The 17,266-nt window shown below is 36.0% G+C and overlaps 2 protein-coding genes across 2 annotated transcripts; both read left to right on the plus strand.

Annotated features, from left to right (window-relative positions):
- Positions 1-7,020: 7,020 nt before the first annotated feature.
- Positions 7,021-15,351, plus strand: LOC125826875 (embryogenesis-associated protein EMB8). Its single transcript, XM_049506217.1, has 8 exons — positions 7,021-7,488; positions 7,638-7,766; positions 9,928-10,059; positions 11,849-11,991; positions 12,068-12,165; positions 12,247-12,341; positions 13,098-13,151; positions 14,703-15,351. Exons 1-8 carry the CDS (start codon positions 7,075-7,077, stop codon positions 14,919-14,921), a joined length of 1,284 nt encoding a protein of 427 aa, XP_049362174.1. The 5' UTR covers positions 7,021-7,074; the 3' UTR covers positions 14,922-15,351.
- LOC125826876 (uncharacterized) lies at positions 8,034-8,837 on the plus strand. Its single transcript, XM_049506218.1, has one exon. It carries the CDS (start codon positions 8,211-8,213, stop codon positions 8,676-8,678), a length of 468 nt encoding a protein of 155 aa, XP_049362175.1. The 5' UTR covers positions 8,034-8,210; the 3' UTR covers positions 8,679-8,837.
- Positions 15,352-17,266: the final 1,915 nt, after the last annotated feature.

A 17,266-nucleotide genomic window follows, 5' to 3' on the forward strand; every position in this document is an offset into this window, starting at 1 on the left:
AGGCAACAACATGGCCCTGTAGGAAGCACATAACCTTCTTAGGCGTCAATATATATCCTTGTAGGCAACTCATAGCCCTTCTAGGCATCAATATAGCCCGTAGGCAACTTATAGCCCTTCTAGGCATCAATATAGCCCCGTAGGCAACTTATAGCCCTTCTAGGCATCAATATAGCCCCGTAGGCAACTCATAGCCCTTTTAGGCATCCATATAGCCCTGTAGGCAGAACATAACCCTGCTAGGCATAGATCACATTCCTGCAGCTAACAACAATAGCCCAAAGGCAACAATAACAATCCAGCAGCTAAAAGTGAGAAATTTAGTTATAGACAACCTATACAAATAGCCTCTAAGTCGTGTCCAACATACGAATGTTACTACTGAATAAGAATCTCGATAAGAGAGGATTATATGCACTCGAGCAGCCAACAATCAACAATAACAACTCAATTACATTGCTCCTGAGCTTTAAGGAAACATGCCATAGGAAGAGAATAGCCTTAACATACCTTTTTCGCTAAATTCACGTGGCCTAAAGACTTTAACTCATAACTCCCTCGATACTACAACAAGGTAGGACCATAATCAACACATAAAATAAAAGATACCATGACAATACAATAAAAGATATGTATTTCCGTCGCAAATTGCTATTTGCTGCTTATAAAAGCTAGAGTCGATGAAAGAAGGGTCTTACCTCGATCTTAGGTTCGTAATTCACCTCAAAACCTTCAAATATATTCAAACCCCTGCTGTCCCAACTCTAAAATGTGATATGCTATGCAATCGATAAAACAAATTATACCACGATGATGAGCCCAACGCATAGAACAACTTTCGTCAAGGACTTACGTCGAGAAAATCTATATTTCACTTGATCCTAAAAATGGGTTTCGATGTTTTCTCTGTATATTTAGCTTAAAATGAAGAAAAAACTCGAAGAAGAAGATATATACACTTTCCACCGACCTAGGGCCCCACCTCACGCGCCTGCTTGCGCAGTCCCACGAAAATGCGAATATCTCTCTATTCTGAAGTCGTATGAATGAACGGTTTAATGCGTTGGAAACTAGACTCGTAGACCTTCGATTCAATAGTTTGTGGGCCCCATAACTCTTTATAGATTGGGAGAAAACCTCCAAGACATTTGACCCAAATTTCAGAGAAATCTTTAAGAAGGAAATTACGATAACTTCCGCCAACTTTTATTTTGCCACTTACCTAACTTGAGATGCAACACTTGAACACTTAAAATAGGACATACCATATCATTCTTAATTTATTACTCACCCTTCTTGTCTTTCCACGAATATACAAGTTAATTTAGACGTTTTGAAAAGTCGGGGTGTTACAACATTGAAATTACATTTTCTCTCAACTCTCTACTCTCAGTTTATAGAACATTCCAGAGTCAAGGAATTGTTCATCACCATATCCTAATTCTGGATATTGAACATGGTATCAGAGCACTGTCAATCACAGCAGTGATTGTAGTTGCGATCATTTACGCACAATTTGTGCTATCTTCTAAGGAATTGGTGCAGTCATGGCAACTGTAGATAATGAGTTACCAGAAAAACTGAGTCATAATCATCTTATGTTCTTGAATAATATCGATAATTCAGGTGTTATGTTGATTTCGATTCAGCTATCTGGATCTGAGAATTTATCTGTGTGGAGCAGAGCCATGCGAATAGCAATTCTGGGAAGAAACAAGCTCAGATTCATCGATGGATCTTGCAAAAAAGAAGCGTATGGGGAAAATCTGAAAACTCTATGGGAACGATGTAATGCCATTGTTTTATCATGGATCATGAATTGTGTGTCAAAGGAACTACTTTGAGGGATCGTTTACTCAACTAATGCATCAGTTGTATGGAAGGATCTGTGTGAAAGGTATGATAAGGTCGATGGAAGTCGAATCTACCAATTACACAAAGAAATTGCAACCATCAGTTAAGGTACGAGCATTGTTTCTGTATACTTTTCTCGATTGCGAGAACTGTGGGTGGAATTCTATAGTTTAGCTCATGTACCTGGTTGTGATTGCCCTAATTTAAGAGATTTTGTCGCATTCATGCATAATAAAAAACTGTTGCAGTTTCTTATGGGTCTTAATGAATCATATGATCAAACACGAGGTCAAATTTTTATGATGATACCCCTTCCCTCCCTAAATAAGGCTTACTCCATGTTGATTGAGAGAGAAAGTCAGCGTAGGATTTCACAGACTACTAGTGGTGGACAGGCTGAATTACATGCGATGTTCACTACTCGAAACTCACCAACACAAGCTCTTAAACATAAATCCCCTAACATCCCTAACTATGATCCCAATGTATCTGCAATTACGATTACTGTAATAGAACAGGACACACTCAGGCTATTTGTTTCCAACTTCATGGATATCCTCCTGGTCCTAAAAGTAGGAAGAAAGGACCTGCATATGAACGAGCAAAGAATAACAATGAGAGAAGACAATTTCAGGCTACTCACAATGCTGTCAGTGATGAACATGAGCACATGTACACAAGAGATCCTAATCACATCAGAGAAATACCTAATCACAACAAAGAAATGAATTCAGACAACATTTCATATGGTAGAGGTTCCAGTAGAAGGTTGGATCACAATGACAATCAAATACTACAAATGTTTGGCAAGCTAATATTCAGGGAGGAACTGAGGGATCAGCTGCATCTCAATCTAACAATGTTGGAGGTGCGAATCTAGCTCAGGAGTGCTCATCCTCATCAGGTAAGGATATTGCACTCATAGTCAGTACTAAGTAGCAGGGATGGATTATAGACTCAGGTGCTACTAACCATATGACATCTTCTTCTGCTATGCTTGATTATAAACAACAACTTCCACCAGATAAACCTAGGAGAGTATATTCACCAAATGGATATACTACTAGGAGAGTATATGACTCCACATGATACAATAAAAAATGTCCTCATAATTCCTGATTTTAAGCTCAATCTTCTGTCAGTATCCAAGCTTACGAAGGACTTAAATTGTGTTGTTTCTTTCTTTCCTGACTTTGTCATATTTCAGGACCTCTACAGTGGATAGGTGAAGGGGATTGGTAGAGAGAATGCAGGTCTCTATCATTTGCCTACTCACAAGGTTAGTAGAGGCAAACACACTCAGTGTTTCACAGCAGAGGCTAACAAGGAAACTCAAACTCAGTCAGATTCTTCTCAAGTCCTACTATGTCATCAAAGACTAAGTCACACATCACCTAGTATCCTAGCACATGTTTTTGATTTCCCTGTCACTCAATGTTCTAAAGAAGTACATACTTGCACAATTTGTCCACTAGCTAAACAACATAGACTGCCCTCTGTTCATAGTACTTCCATGTCTACCATTCTTTTCAGTTGTTACACAGTGATATTTGGGGTCCCTTTCATACTCCTACTCATAATGGTAATAGATTCTTTGTCATTATTGTTGATGATTGTACAAGAATGTTATGGCTATTCCTAATCAAATTGAAAAGTGATGTCTGTGTTGTGTTGAAAAACTTCTTCATTTTGGTACAAACTCGGTTTAACTTCAGGGTTCAGACCATCAGAACTGATAATGGTTCTGAATTTGTTAATACTGAATGCCACAAGTTGTTCATCAGTCTAGGGATTGTTCATCAAAGAACTTGTATTCATACTCTTTAGCAGAATGAGATTGCTGAAAGGAAACATAAACATATATTGGAAGTAGCTAGGGCAATCAAATTCCAAGGTCACATTCCCATCAGATTTTGGGGACATTGTATACTAGTGCTGCATATATCATTAATAGGCTTCTTACACCTGTGTTACATGAAAAATATCCTTATGAAGTTTTTCATAAGAAACAGCCTTCACTTCAACATCTGAGGGTTCTAGGTTGCTTATGTTTTGCCAATACTATGTATATTCAGGACAAATTTCAGCCTAGAAGTGTCATTGCTATCCATATGGGATACAATGAGAATACAAAAAGGTATATATTATATGATCTAAGGGACAAATACTTCTTTCCTAGCAGAGATGTTATGTTCAGAGAGTCTATATTTCCCTTTGCAGTTCCAGCCTCCACAACTTGGAAATTATTTCCTACCACTTTTTCATCAGACATTGATCCTGATCCTAGCACTCCACCTCCTACAATGGTTGAACCTGTTGTGCCTGCACTTTCTCCATCTCCATCAGGTGTTCCTGCCTCTGAACAAAGGAGATCCACAAGGAGCAGTAGAGCCCCCTTATAGATGAAAGACTATGTAGCAACTGCAAAGCTCAAGACTGTCACCAAGCCAGTTTATTCCATTGACAATTATGTTGCTTGTGATCACCTCCATACTCCTTACTAGGCTTATCTCTCAAATTTTGGCAATGGTGTTGAACCTTCTACCTTTGAGGAAGCATGTTCTGAGCCAAGATGGGTTGATGTAATGACCTCTGAGATCTCAGCCTTGGATGCCAACAACACTTGGAACATTGTTCCTTTGCCTCCAGGCAAAAAGGTTATTGGCTGCAAGTGGGTATTCAAGATCAAATATCTAGCTTCAGGTGAAGTAGACAGATTTAAAGCTAGATTGATTGCAAAAGGGTTCAATCAAAGAGAGGGTATTGATTATCAAGAGACCTTCTCCCCTGTGGTAAAATGGTTACAGTCAGAAGTGTTTTGGCACTTGTTGCCACTGAGCAGTGGCATGTTCATCAGATGGATGTTTCAAATGTATTTCTTCAAGGTGACCTACTTGAAGAAGTTTATATGTGTCTTCCTCAAGGTTTTCAGACTCCTAAAGGCTTTAATGTGCAGAGGGAGAAACCAGTATGCAGGCTTATTAAATCTTTATATGGTCTAAAACAAGCTCCTAGACAATGGAATATAAAACTCACAGAGACACTCCTCAAACTTGGTTTTATTCAAAGCCATTTAGATTACTCACTGTTTATAAAAAAGACTGGTGAATCCTTGGTGATAATTCTAGTCTATGTAGATGATATGATGATCACTGGAAATGATCTTAATCTGATACAAGCAACAAAGGAAATATTACATAATACTTTCAAGATGAAAAATTTAGGAGACTTAAGATACTTTCTTGGGATTGAATTTTCCAGGTCACAAAGAGGTATTGTTATGCATCAAAGAAAATACACCTTGGAAATCATTTTTGAGGTTAGTCTTGGTGCTGCTAAACCAACCTCTACACCACTTGATCCCTATGTACAACTAAAAAGTAAGGAATATGATTATCTAAATGGGAAAGGCCATGAAGATAAGCTACTGAAAGATGCAACTGTATATAAGAGACTAGTTGGCAAGCTATTATATCTTAATGTTACAAGACCAGACATTTCGTTTGCCACTCAAACACTGCGCCAATTTCTACACCAGCCAAAACAATCTCATCTAAATGCTGCATTTAAAGTTGTAAGATACATAAAAGGACAAGCAGGGCAAGAAGTACTATTGTCCAGCAGAAGCCCCAAACAGTTGAGAGTTTACTGTGATGCAGATTTAGGAGCCTGTTTACACACAAGTAGATCAGTTTCAGGTTTTATGGTAAAGTTAGGAGAGTCATTGATCTCTTGGAAGTCAAAGAAACAGGCAACAATATCTAGAAGCTCAGCTGAAGCTGAGTATAGAAGTATGGCAAGTGTTGTAGCTGAAGTTACATAGATAGTCAAGTTATTCAAGAAACTGGGAGCTAAAGTTCAAACTCCAGTTACCATCTACAGTGACAGTAAATCAGCAATACAAATTGCTACCAATCCGGTACTACATGAAAGAACAAAGCATATCGAGTTGGATTGTCATTTCATATGCGAGAAGATTCAGCAAGGACTAATTGAAACAAAGTATCTACACACCAATGAACAAGAAGCTGGCATGCTAACTAAAGGTCTATGGAAGTCTCAACATGAACATTTGTTGTCCAAGTTTGGTGTAACGAATCTGTTCATGCCTTCAAACTTGAGGGGGAGTATTAAAGAAGGCATCACATGGGTAATTGGGGTCAATATGTAATTAGAATAATCTAGAGGACTAGTTAGCTAAAGTTAGTTAGGGTAGTTAGAAGATACTTTCTTGTTCTTGTATATATGTAAACAAACACTCAGTTGGAGTTAATTAACAGATACATTGAAATTACATTTTTTCTCAACTCTCTACTCTCAGTTCATAGAACATTCCAGAGTCAAGGAATTGTTCATCACCATATCCTAATTATGGATATTGAACATATATATGAGTCATTTTCATAACGAGGGGCATATCAGCTCCAAATGACAAAGTTGAGGGATATATCAGACCCTTTTCCCTATGAACTTTTATGTATACTATAACAAAATTCGTTTTCACCCATAATTTCTTGTAAATGTCAATTGTATCCTTATTTTGCTTTCAATTTTCTTTTTTGGTTAATATAAATAAGTATTAGTAGTATCATAGACAAATCAAATATTTACTCTTAAAAAGCACTCTGACCATTCTTCTAATTCTGCATTTCTAACAACATTTTGTTGAGATAGATGCATCAAATCAAGAACTTGGACATTAAAAAATTAAAGTGATTAATGAGCGTGTTGAAATGAATGTATGAGCCTAATAAAAAAATAAAATTAGGATTAGATATTAGGGACAACGTGAAAGTGGTCTTTGTGATAAACTAAACGAGAGAAACGAGATTGAAATGTTTCAACCATGTAAAAAGAAGAGGCGCAAGAGGTTGATCATGAGTTTGAGGAGAAATAGACGAGGAAATATTAGAAAAAAATAATTAGATAAAGTATTATGAAGGATACAATTCTACTTAAAATATATAGATATCGAGAATTAGTTAAATATTAAAGTAAGAAAAATAGTAAATATTAATATTATTATTCACATATTATCTACTTATTTCTTATTATACATATTGTTTTCTCTGTATTCGTTTTTTTTTAAAATTCTTATACTCCATATTTATGTACAGTATTTGTTATAGTTGCACCAGTCAGCACCACCCATCTTCTTCAACAAGCTACAAACCAATTTTAAAAAGCAGAGTGAGCGGTGGGGACAGCTCCCACCAAACAATGGCTAGAGCCACCATTGGCTCAACCACTCCTATATCCTCCTCCTTCCGCCATCTCAAAAACCTCTCTGATTCTTCCCCTCCCCGACACGTCACCTTCCGCCGTACTAAAACTATCTGCGCCACCGCAATGTCGGACGGCAAAGTTCCTCATCCATCACTAGAAGTCACAGGCGGAGCTCGAGACAAGTTTCTCACTGCTTTTAAATCCCTTCATAATCCATACAGTCCTTATCCCATCGCCGCTGGGAATCGCCATATAGAAACTATTTTTGCAGCTTTCTTTAGGTCCGTTCCTGACGTTCGTCTCCGGAGAGAGTGTTTGCGGACTAATGATGATGGCTCCGTCGCTCTCGATTGGGTATCCGGCGACGATCGTAGCTTACCTCCCGACTCCCCGTTGCTCATTTTGCTTGTGGGTCTTCTTTCTATTGCTTCATTATTGATAGAGACTTATAATTTTTGGCAATTTTCAGTATGACATACACATTGGCTTTGGATTCTGGATTGTAAAAGTAAGGGTGTGTGTATAGAATGGAACTGATCTGATGAGAGTAATTGCAGCCAGGTCTGACTGGGGGAAGCGATGACTCGTACGTGAGGCATATGCTGCTGAGAGCTAGAAATAGGGGTTGGAGAGTTGTGGTATTCAATAGTAGAGGATGTGGAGATAGTCCTGTGACAACTCCCCAGGTACTCTCGTCTTGGTCTTTCATTACTTTGGTTGATTGATACATTAATAAAGATTTGATCTTCAATTTCTTCCTCACTGATATTGCTATTCGTTTTGATGTGATTTTTGGTGGAGTTTGGCCAATGTTTGTATCTGTTAATCAGACTTTTTGGTTAAGAAGAGATAATTGTTGGTATGGTTAGTTGATGGGAATTGGCAGCCTTTTTTGTGGACGGTTGATTGATCTTGTGCTGTCCATTTGACTCCATTTTTTGGGAAGTTTTTGTTCAACTAGTTAGGTGAACAACACTATCAACTAGATCCCTTCTGCACAACTGCCAGTCAACAACCTTGCTCTGCCCTCTCTTTCTCCTTCCTGCTTTGTGTATATTTAAGCATCACACCATAACCTGAATTGCCGCACCTTGCAATACAGAGCTTTTTCGATCTTATACCACTGCAAAATGGCCAGCGATAAAACATCATGCCAAGATGAGCGTGCAGGAGCAGAAATTGTATATGGAGTTGAAGATTGCTATAGTCATTCTCTTGAGCTCCTGAAAGAGTTGGGATTCCCCATGGGTGTCCTTGCTCTTAAGGACCTTGAAGAATGTGGCTGTGTTCGCGAAACTGGATTTGTGTGGATGAAACAAAAGGCTCCATACGAGCATTACTTTGTCGCAACAAAAACTCTAGTTAGCTATGCCACAGAGGTCACTGCCTACGTGGAGAAAGGAAGAATGAAGAAAATGACTGGAGTTAAGAGTAAGCAGCTATTTCTGTGGGTGCCAATAGTTGAGATGAGCATTGAGGATCCTGCTCAGAACAAAATTCACTTCAAGACTCCTATAGGAATTGGAAAGTCTTTCCCCCTCACTGCTTTCATGACTGACGAAGAAAAGAAGAAGTATCTGGAGAAAGCTAACGAGTAGAACAATTATCTACATGATTGCCCATTTTGCTTCTTTTTTTTTTCGGCTCAGTATATTTTCTGTACTTTTTTTTCTGGCATCAGTGCATTGATGCCCTTTTGTTTTAAATCTGATTTTCATATGATTGCTAAAAGAATGATCTTTTTGAACCAAGTATAAGTTTCTGCTTCCATTGCATCAATTATTAGACTAAAACTCTTTAAAGTTGATTATATCTATTGCTTATGCAAATAATATTCACTTGGGACTTTTGTTTCGGAAGGGCTCAAAAATTTATCTTCACAAAATGTTGGTTCCCCTCCCTTGCTTGACATGATCCGGTCTCTTTCACCAAGTGATTTCAAAAAGGATTTATACCATAGTCAACGGAAACAAGTAAGAAAGGTTTTCCAAGTCCCCTATAGTTCAACTACGGAAGAATTTCCAATAATAATCTCTAAATTCTCAATTTCCATATCTTTTGGTCCTGGATACTTTTCTTCATCTATACACCTTCAAACTCGCAATCTAGCTCATACCAGAGTATCAGAGACAGCTTTATGTTCAAGCTGTCCTAGGCAAAGTAGGAAATCAATGTGTATTTCCATTTTTCGCATAGAAAGGAGTTCTTTGTTACCCAGTTCTTGATGTGTGCTGTAGACTTTCTTAAGTTTGATTATCGTTATAGCTCCTCATTGAACTTCTAAATTTTCTGATAATTACCTCCATTATTATTAGTATCATTATAGCTCCATATTATAGCCCCATTTTCACTTATAAAACAAAATAATTAACTCCATAATTTCCAAACTTGGTCAGCTTTATTTCTCAAATAGTACTGGCAAAGTATTCTAGATTTTTTAGCTTGTCAATTTGTTAAGAGGAAACAAACAACTGGTCATGAATTGATCGAATTAAGGTGAAACATTATTTTAAGATATTACTCTTCCTCTTCAAAGTAATGTCGAACACAATCATCTTTGCCGTGTAAAAGTTATCTGTTCATTTTAATTTTTTTTTGGTAACAAATGTAAAATATTACCATACCATCAAGGAACAAGTACAAACTAAAGAGCACCTATTTCCAAGATCAGGAACTAGGCCTCCAACCAAAACAAACTAGTTACAAAGTAAATGCTGAATAAAAGAACTACATTTCTGTTCTTTCTTGGAATGACTAACTAAATTTAACCTTTCTATTGTCTCCTTCTTTATCTGTGTTGCTGCCTCTTTCGTATTTACATGCTTTCCTTTGAACTAATTTATGCAGTTCTATTCAGCTTCATTTCTTGGGGATATGTATGAAGTGGTGGCACATGTCAGCAACCGCTATCCAGCGGCAAATTTATATGCAATAGGCTGGTCTCTTGGAGCAAATATTCTTGTTCGCTACTTGGGACAGGTAACTCAATCAATTCACTTTGTGCTTATCAATGTTCCTCTTCCATTTGTCCTTGTACTGATCTACCTTGCATCTTCAGTACGAGCTGTTCTAAAGAATATCTGGTATGAATATGATGCTATGGTGAACTTGTTAGCATATTTAAATTTAGTACTGAAATTCTGCTGAGCATTAGTGATCTGGCTAACATCATACAGTTTATTGAGAAAAAGTGAAAACTCTATATATGGATGCTAGCGCCTAACATAGTTACATCATAGAGTATGTTGAGGAAAAATGTTCAGTTGTGTCCCAGTTTTCTTTTTCTCAATCATTTCTTGTGCTTAGTATAGCTGAATGTTTGTCAATGGAATTGGGTTTCATGAGCTTTCTGATAATTAGACCATCTAGTAATGGTGTTCCATTTTTCTTATAAAGATCGTGTGTATTGGCCAGCGTGTACGCATCTTAACTATTCCACCGGATATTTTCTGTTAGTTGACTGATTCAAAAGTTTAATGTTGTTAGTGGCAGTACTTTTAGGAGTCTTTTATGTTTTCAGTTAACTAGCTCTAGGAATCCTAATTAGTTGATAATAGTTAGTTAGCAGGTCATGGGTTAGTGCTAAACTAGTGCCCTATTTTTTCTCTAAATTTGTTTCTTTCCAAGTTCTATTTAAAGACTTGCAGCGTTGTCTTCTGAAGTAATAGAAAAAGATCAAGTTTCTCTCTGTTAACGTCTTACTCGAGTAGTCGCTCATATCTTCTGCCAACATTTTCTACCTCTCATTAGCACAAGCTCAAGTAACTTGGTCCACCAAGGCTTAGGAAGATGGTAAAACTGAGTCACTGAGATCACCTAATACTTTTTTTCTGTTGGGATTTGAACCTTGGTCTCCTAGGTTTTCCACTTTATTAACTGCTAGCCCATGTTTCCATCGATATGGCTTATGATTCTTCATCCTCTGAACACCCCAAACTCTTGTTTATTCTTAATGTGCTTTGAGTAGTTCAATTGGTTCAAGTGATATGTGAGACCGACCTTCTGAAAACCTCATTCCATTGTAGCCTGATTTAAGTCTACATAAAAAGGAATTCAATGCTGCTGCTTAAGAAACTAACTAGAAGGGGATGTTACAGTAGCATGTATTACCTTCTTCTATCCCAAGTAGATCCTTGAGACATCTCGATAAACACTCATTGAACTGGAATTTTTTTTTATTAACTATATTGAAAGTTATCTTTGGAGTCACTCTACAGTCAATATCTACTGAGAGAGTCAGCAGTAAATGGTGAATGGACATGTGAAGTTATGCCATAATCTGGTAGCTGTGGTTATATACGTGCGTAGGTAATTGAGCACTTCTGTCTCCATCCATTTGTCCTGGGTCAACATTGTGCTTTCTTTGTTCTGGATCAAAATAACTCTTGGAAATTTTTTTGACTACCAGTTGCTGTATTTGTCTTCAACAATATTGCCTATCAGTTGCACTATTTGTATTTTCAAAGACAATCTATAGGCAAATGATGTAATAAAGTCGGAATGGATGGAGTACTTGAATTCTTAGAAACTGCTTTCTAATAATTTATTTGTTTAATGATGCATCTACTGTCAATTTAATTAGACACAATAAAGGTGGGGGTGCTCGACTGATTGGTCACAAGTCTGTAGGCGTTCACTGGAGTTGTTATTTTGGTTTGTGTTTACCTTTCAATGATTCAATCCATTGCTCTGAGTTCATTATTTCAATTTATCTACTTGCAGGAGTCCATGTACTGCCCATCTCTCATATTTTATTGTTTCATTGCAGGAATCTCATTCTTGCCTTCTCTCAGGTGCTGTTTCCTTGTGCAATCCATTCAATTTGGTCATTGCAGACGAAGATTTCCATAAGGGCTTTAACAATGTTTATGACAAAGCATTAGCAAATTCTCTCCGCAAAATTTTCAAAAAGTAATTTCATAATTCAGTTTTCCTTTTTTGCTCGGGATACATTTTACCTCTTTTAAACTAGATCTCTTGTTTATAGGCATGCTCTACTGTTTGAAGATATGGAAGGCGAATTTAATATATCATTAGCTGCCAATGCCAAAACTGTTAGAGAATTTGATGATGGACTGACACGAGGTATTTATTCTTGTATGTAGTAATAAAAAAGTTGTAAATGATTGCATCTGAACATATCAGTAATTGCCTTCAACTTTGCAGTTTCATTTGGATTCAAGTCTGTGGATGATTACTATTCTAACTCGAGCAGCTCAGATTCCATTACAAATGTCTGCACACCTCTGCTTTGTATCCAAGTAAGTTTGTTTCAGCCATTTACTCTCCATTGTTCTTTTTTGTTTGTGGTTATTTATCGTACTTCAGACGCCATTTATAGGTCTACAGTTCATGGTCAGGAGAGTTAAAGTGTTACTCTTCTTGAACAAAATCTGAACATCATAGCATATAAGTTAAAATTCCATGTAATAAAGCTGAAACTTGAGAGAGAATATATGTTTAACTTTGTGTTTCCATTAGACAGTACACGCTTGTAGTTATCTGTTGTAGGATTTTTCCCACATCATAGATGTACCTTTATGCAATTTGGTTAACTTACTATCAAATAGACGTTTCACACTTTTCATTTTAATACAAGAGTTACTTTTCTTGATAAAATGCGAAGGATTTTTATGAAATGTAATTGGGACCAGATTCTAGGAAAAGCATTGCACTAACTACTATTGCTTTCTAAGATATATAGAGTAGAGAATCACATTTCTCCATATTTGACTCTCGGATCTTTATAGGAGACAGACAATTTGTCTAGAATATTGCACTGACATAATCAAAAGTCTCATTGTGATTTAAAGAAATTCCATCTCTTTGTGTCTCTCCTCAAAAAAAAGAAAGGAGGAAAAGCAAAAGAGAGGAAGGAAGGGGAAAAGAGAGGGCTAAAAAATATAGAAGTAGTTTTGTGTAATCAACTTATCAAAAAGGGACTATGCTTGTTAAGATTCTGTAAGTGGTAACTAAGACAAAATGCAAAGTTAACTTACTCTTCTTTATTTGTGGAGGCTGCAAATGATCCAATTGCTCCAGCCAGAGGAATCCCTCGTAAAGATATTGAGGTAGATACTATCTTCATTCTCATAGCCCATTTTATTTTGTTGATATTTTCTCATTGTTTGTTGATGTGCATATGCAATTCTGCCACAAAAAAACTAAAAAAATTGGTTATTCGTGCAGTTTCTTATTGTTTGTTTGTCAAAGTATATACCAAGCAAGGATACTTCCTTAGATTTTGTTTTCTTCATAGTCTCCAGACTCCATTTATTCATTATAATTTATATGGATCAGTCAGGCGAAGCACTGGTAGTTTGTTATACTCTCAGTCTGCTAGATTGGAAAAGCTAGATAATCATATTAGAGTAAAATATTCAATTTTACTTTCTGAGAGCTTACATCACAAAGGAACAATTTTAAGGATTATGTTTTAAGTATGAAGAAAAAAGACATTGGCAAGTGGCAACAAAGTAAAATATGCTTAACTCCATCTCATTTTTATCTAATACATTAGTAATATTGCATCTCAACTTGGATGTCTTCTTGACTTGGCATGTGCCTCTAGAGAAGAGCTAAATTAAATGTCTTTGGTGGTATATGGAAAGGCAAGTTAGGATCTAGTAGTGACTTATTGGTTTTCTTATTTAAAAGGATCAAATTGTTTCTGGAAGAGTTATTTGGCCTAATTTAACTTGTGTGCTTCAAAAAGTATAGAAGAAGGCTATTTTCACACATCATACATTAGTTTGAGAACAAAAGATGAAGGTGGATATTCTTGGAGGGAGCATCTTTAAGTGTGCACTAGAAGGACTGGCTAATGACTATGATCCTCTAAATTAATATGGAATACTCTAATTTATGACCCCGTCTGTGGGATTACACGGGGTATGTTGTTGTTGATAGGTAGGGAGTGAAATTTTATTGATATAAGCCTGCAATAAGAAGATGCTGGCAAGAGGGGTTACTACCCAGTAGTTACAGTGCAACCTATGTTTAAGGATAATTACGCTTTCTTTTTTCCTTAAAAATTTGACGAATCTTTTCCTTCTAGATAGTCTGCCAAATTGCTGTAGGAATTGAGTTTCAAGTGTACCTTTGCATTGTTCATTTGATCCCTAAGGTGTCAAAGAAGCCCTAGTACAAATTGTAATCAACACTTGAAACAAATGCATTCCGAAAGTAGGTTGATTTGGGTTTGATACCCTAATTGAAGTTCATTTATCAAGTGGTGTCACATAAATTGGACAAAGGGAGTAGTATCTTAGTGCCTTTAAGCTTGTTGGCATAAAGAAGTCATCACATGATAGTTGAGACTTGAGACCACTATAGGAGGCTCAACTCAGGGGCAGAATCTACAGTATAAATAGTGAGGGGGTTCAACTGAATCCAGTAGCTTCAGCTGAGACCCCAATATACGTGTTAAAAAAACATTAGATAGGGACAAATAATATGTTGTGAAGCAGAAAATCAAATGAACTATGGGTTCAGAAAATCACAAACCCATAAAGTTCAAATCCTGGATCTGCCTCTTGTTCAGTTATATGAGTGCATGCACAATGTATTTAGTTTGTGCTTGAAGGCATACATTGCAGCTAAGCTTTGTGTTGTTCCCTCAGGAGAACTCAAACTGTATGTTGATCGTAACCCCTAAAGGAGGCCATCTTGGTTGGGTGGCAGGTCCGGAAGCACCACGAGGATGCCCATGGACTGATCCACATGTGATGGACTTCTTGGAGTATATAGAACATGATAAATCTGCTTCAGCTGCATGTGCTAGTAATCAGGAGACTGTGAACAACGGTGTTACTGAAAGATTCCAACACCTTGAGGTATAGCAACAAGGTAACAAATTCGAATATTCCATCATTTTGATATAGGCACATATCAAGCACTGTCTGATGAGACAGTAATGTATGTATCATAAATCGTCAAATTTTGGCGAGTTCTTGGTATTCATGCTCTGCAACATGGAGCCTATTCTTTGATTATCCTCCACACATCCAAGAATTGTATAAGCCATAGTGTTGTTTGGTGAAGCTAGTCAAGAACAATCGTTAAGGAAATTTTCTATTTATAGATTGCTACGGCCTGCCAAGTGGTCGATGTTGTACTCTAGTAACTGTAACTGCAATTCTATGCTCCTCATTGAAGATGGAGTTAACTCGGCAGAAGTTGAGACTAACACCTTGTTTGGATGGTTGTTATCTGTTGTATTGTATTGTGTTGCTAGTTTAAATACAATGCTTGTTTTGATTGTTACTTAAATTAGATTGTATTGTATTGTTTAAATTCATCGTTAGATAACAAAAAAAGACTGATTTCATGTAGCAATTGATTTGGTGTGATTGCGTTGTTACCTTAATATTTTCTTCTTATTTTGCATTTATTTATTACCTAATAATTATATTTCATCTTTTATCATACCTTTTCATAGTAACTCTACCCGTAGTCCCGTACCCTTCTTTTTTGGTACATTTATTATTCAAATTATGGATGTGTGACATTATATAACTAACAACTGAGAATGATGTAATCTATCCAAACTTTGTATTCATTAAAACAGTGCGATACAATATAATATAATACATCATAATACGATATATTATGAAATAATACGTAATAACCGTTCAAACAAAGTGTAAAAATTTACTAAATACTATATTCTACATATATGGAGATCCGTATTGCCTCATTGTCATACATGCACAGTATTGGGACGGATGGGAGGTTTTAGGTTAAAACAGGTTGGGTTTTATCATTTCTATTTTTTTTCCCTCTAGAAATCAAATCAGTCGAATAAAGGGCCGGCTCTTGCCTATAAAATTTTAGGCATTGGCCTTAGGCTCCCAATTTTTGGGGCCTCAAATTTTTATAAATAAAAAATTATGTATCTTAACCCCATTCAAATAGAAGAAATTAAGGAAACATTGTTTTGGATTCTTACATTTTCTTCGTTAACACTCACATTATTTATCCTTTGTAACTCTTTTTGCACTCTATTTCTTCAAATCTTTGATAGTTAAGAGTAATACACTCTCAAAAATATGAATCAATAGTCGAAAAGTGTTGAACAAAGTGCATTACAAATTCTTTTTTTAAAATTTATTTGTTAATTTTCATATTAAAGTAGGTATACCAAGTTATCAACTTTTTGAATCAAATTCTATGATTCTAACTCTTATCTTTAAAGTTTATCAACTTATTACTTATAAAATTGTGTTAATAATTCATACAATAATTGTCTCAATAAAAGGATGTTTTTCAATGTTGAATTGATAAAATCTTACTTAAAACTAATAATTAAAAAAAAAGTGTTTGAAAAATCATTTATATAAAAGATATTAAGTAGTAATTTACGTCTAGAAATTTACAAAAATAAATAGATATAGATAAAATTTATATAGATTTTAGGCCTCTAATAAAAATTTCACTTTAGGCCACAAATTATGTTGAGCCTCCCCTGGTCGAATATATCACTTTTCGGCATGAATGATATTTTTGAATGAGAAAAAAAAAATGTGACGTTTTAGGACAATAACCCTACGTGGAGTCATCAACTAAATTTGTGCTTGCTTGTATTATACAACATTCTTAAAAGTGTAAAAACTCATTTAGTGGATAATACCGATTAGAGGTATATTTGCTGTGGAAGAGATAAAGATGATGACAAACAATTAGGGAATTAATGGGATGTGGGAAGCACCTAATTATAAGTTGTTGGTCATTCTTCATTGTATTTATCAAAGTGGGGTAGACTAAACTCACAATATGGACAAAAACCTTAGCACTTGCAAAATTCAGATTAACATGTGCCTTTTTATCTGGCTCAGCTTCATCTTCTTTGTACTATAATAGACATCCTATTTCTTTTGTCTTTTTTTCTTGTTTCAAGTTATACGGATAACGTCTTCTTCATAAAAGTTAGGTGAGGCATTTTAAAAAATAATAATAATTGTGGTGTTCGAATCATGCATTTCAATTAATTCTACAAGATATTTATAATTATTTCTTACAAACGAATATAGATAAGAATAACTTTATTGATCACTAAGACTTGAAGAATGAGAAGAAATTACTACTACTTAATATTTTGTATACAGTAAAATTTAATTGAAATCTTAATAAGCCTCGAATAGATCGATAGGAAGTAGATGAGTTGGCCATGATAAGGAAACGCACA

Source organism: Solanum verrucosum, unplaced genomic scaffold (assembly GCF_900185275.1).
Source record: "Solanum verrucosum unplaced genomic scaffold, falcon-dt-bn FXZP01000060.1, whole genome shotgun sequence".
Taxonomy (NCBI): domain Eukaryota; kingdom Viridiplantae; phylum Streptophyta; class Magnoliopsida; order Solanales; family Solanaceae; genus Solanum; species Solanum verrucosum.

What these genes read in the sequence shown, in the direction of transcription:
- LOC125826875 (XM_049506217.1), top strand. Translation starts at nt 7,075, where the DNA reads ATGGCTAGAGCCACCATTGGCTCAACCACTCCTATATCCTCCTCCTTC. An exon ending in CCCCGTTGCTCATTTTGCTT is followed by an intron (nt 7,489 to 7,637) that starts GTGGGTCTTCTT and finishes GAGTAATTGCAG; the next exon opens with CCAGGTCTGACTGGGGGAAG. An exon ending in GTCCTGTGACAACTCCCCAG is followed by an intron (nt 7,767 to 9,927) that starts GTACTCTCGTCT and finishes TAATTTATGCAG; the next exon opens with TTCTATTCAGCTTCATTTCT.
- LOC125826876 (XM_049506218.1), top strand. Translation starts at nt 8,211, where the DNA reads ATGGCCAGCGATAAAACATCATGCCAAGATGAGCGTGCAGGAGCAGAA.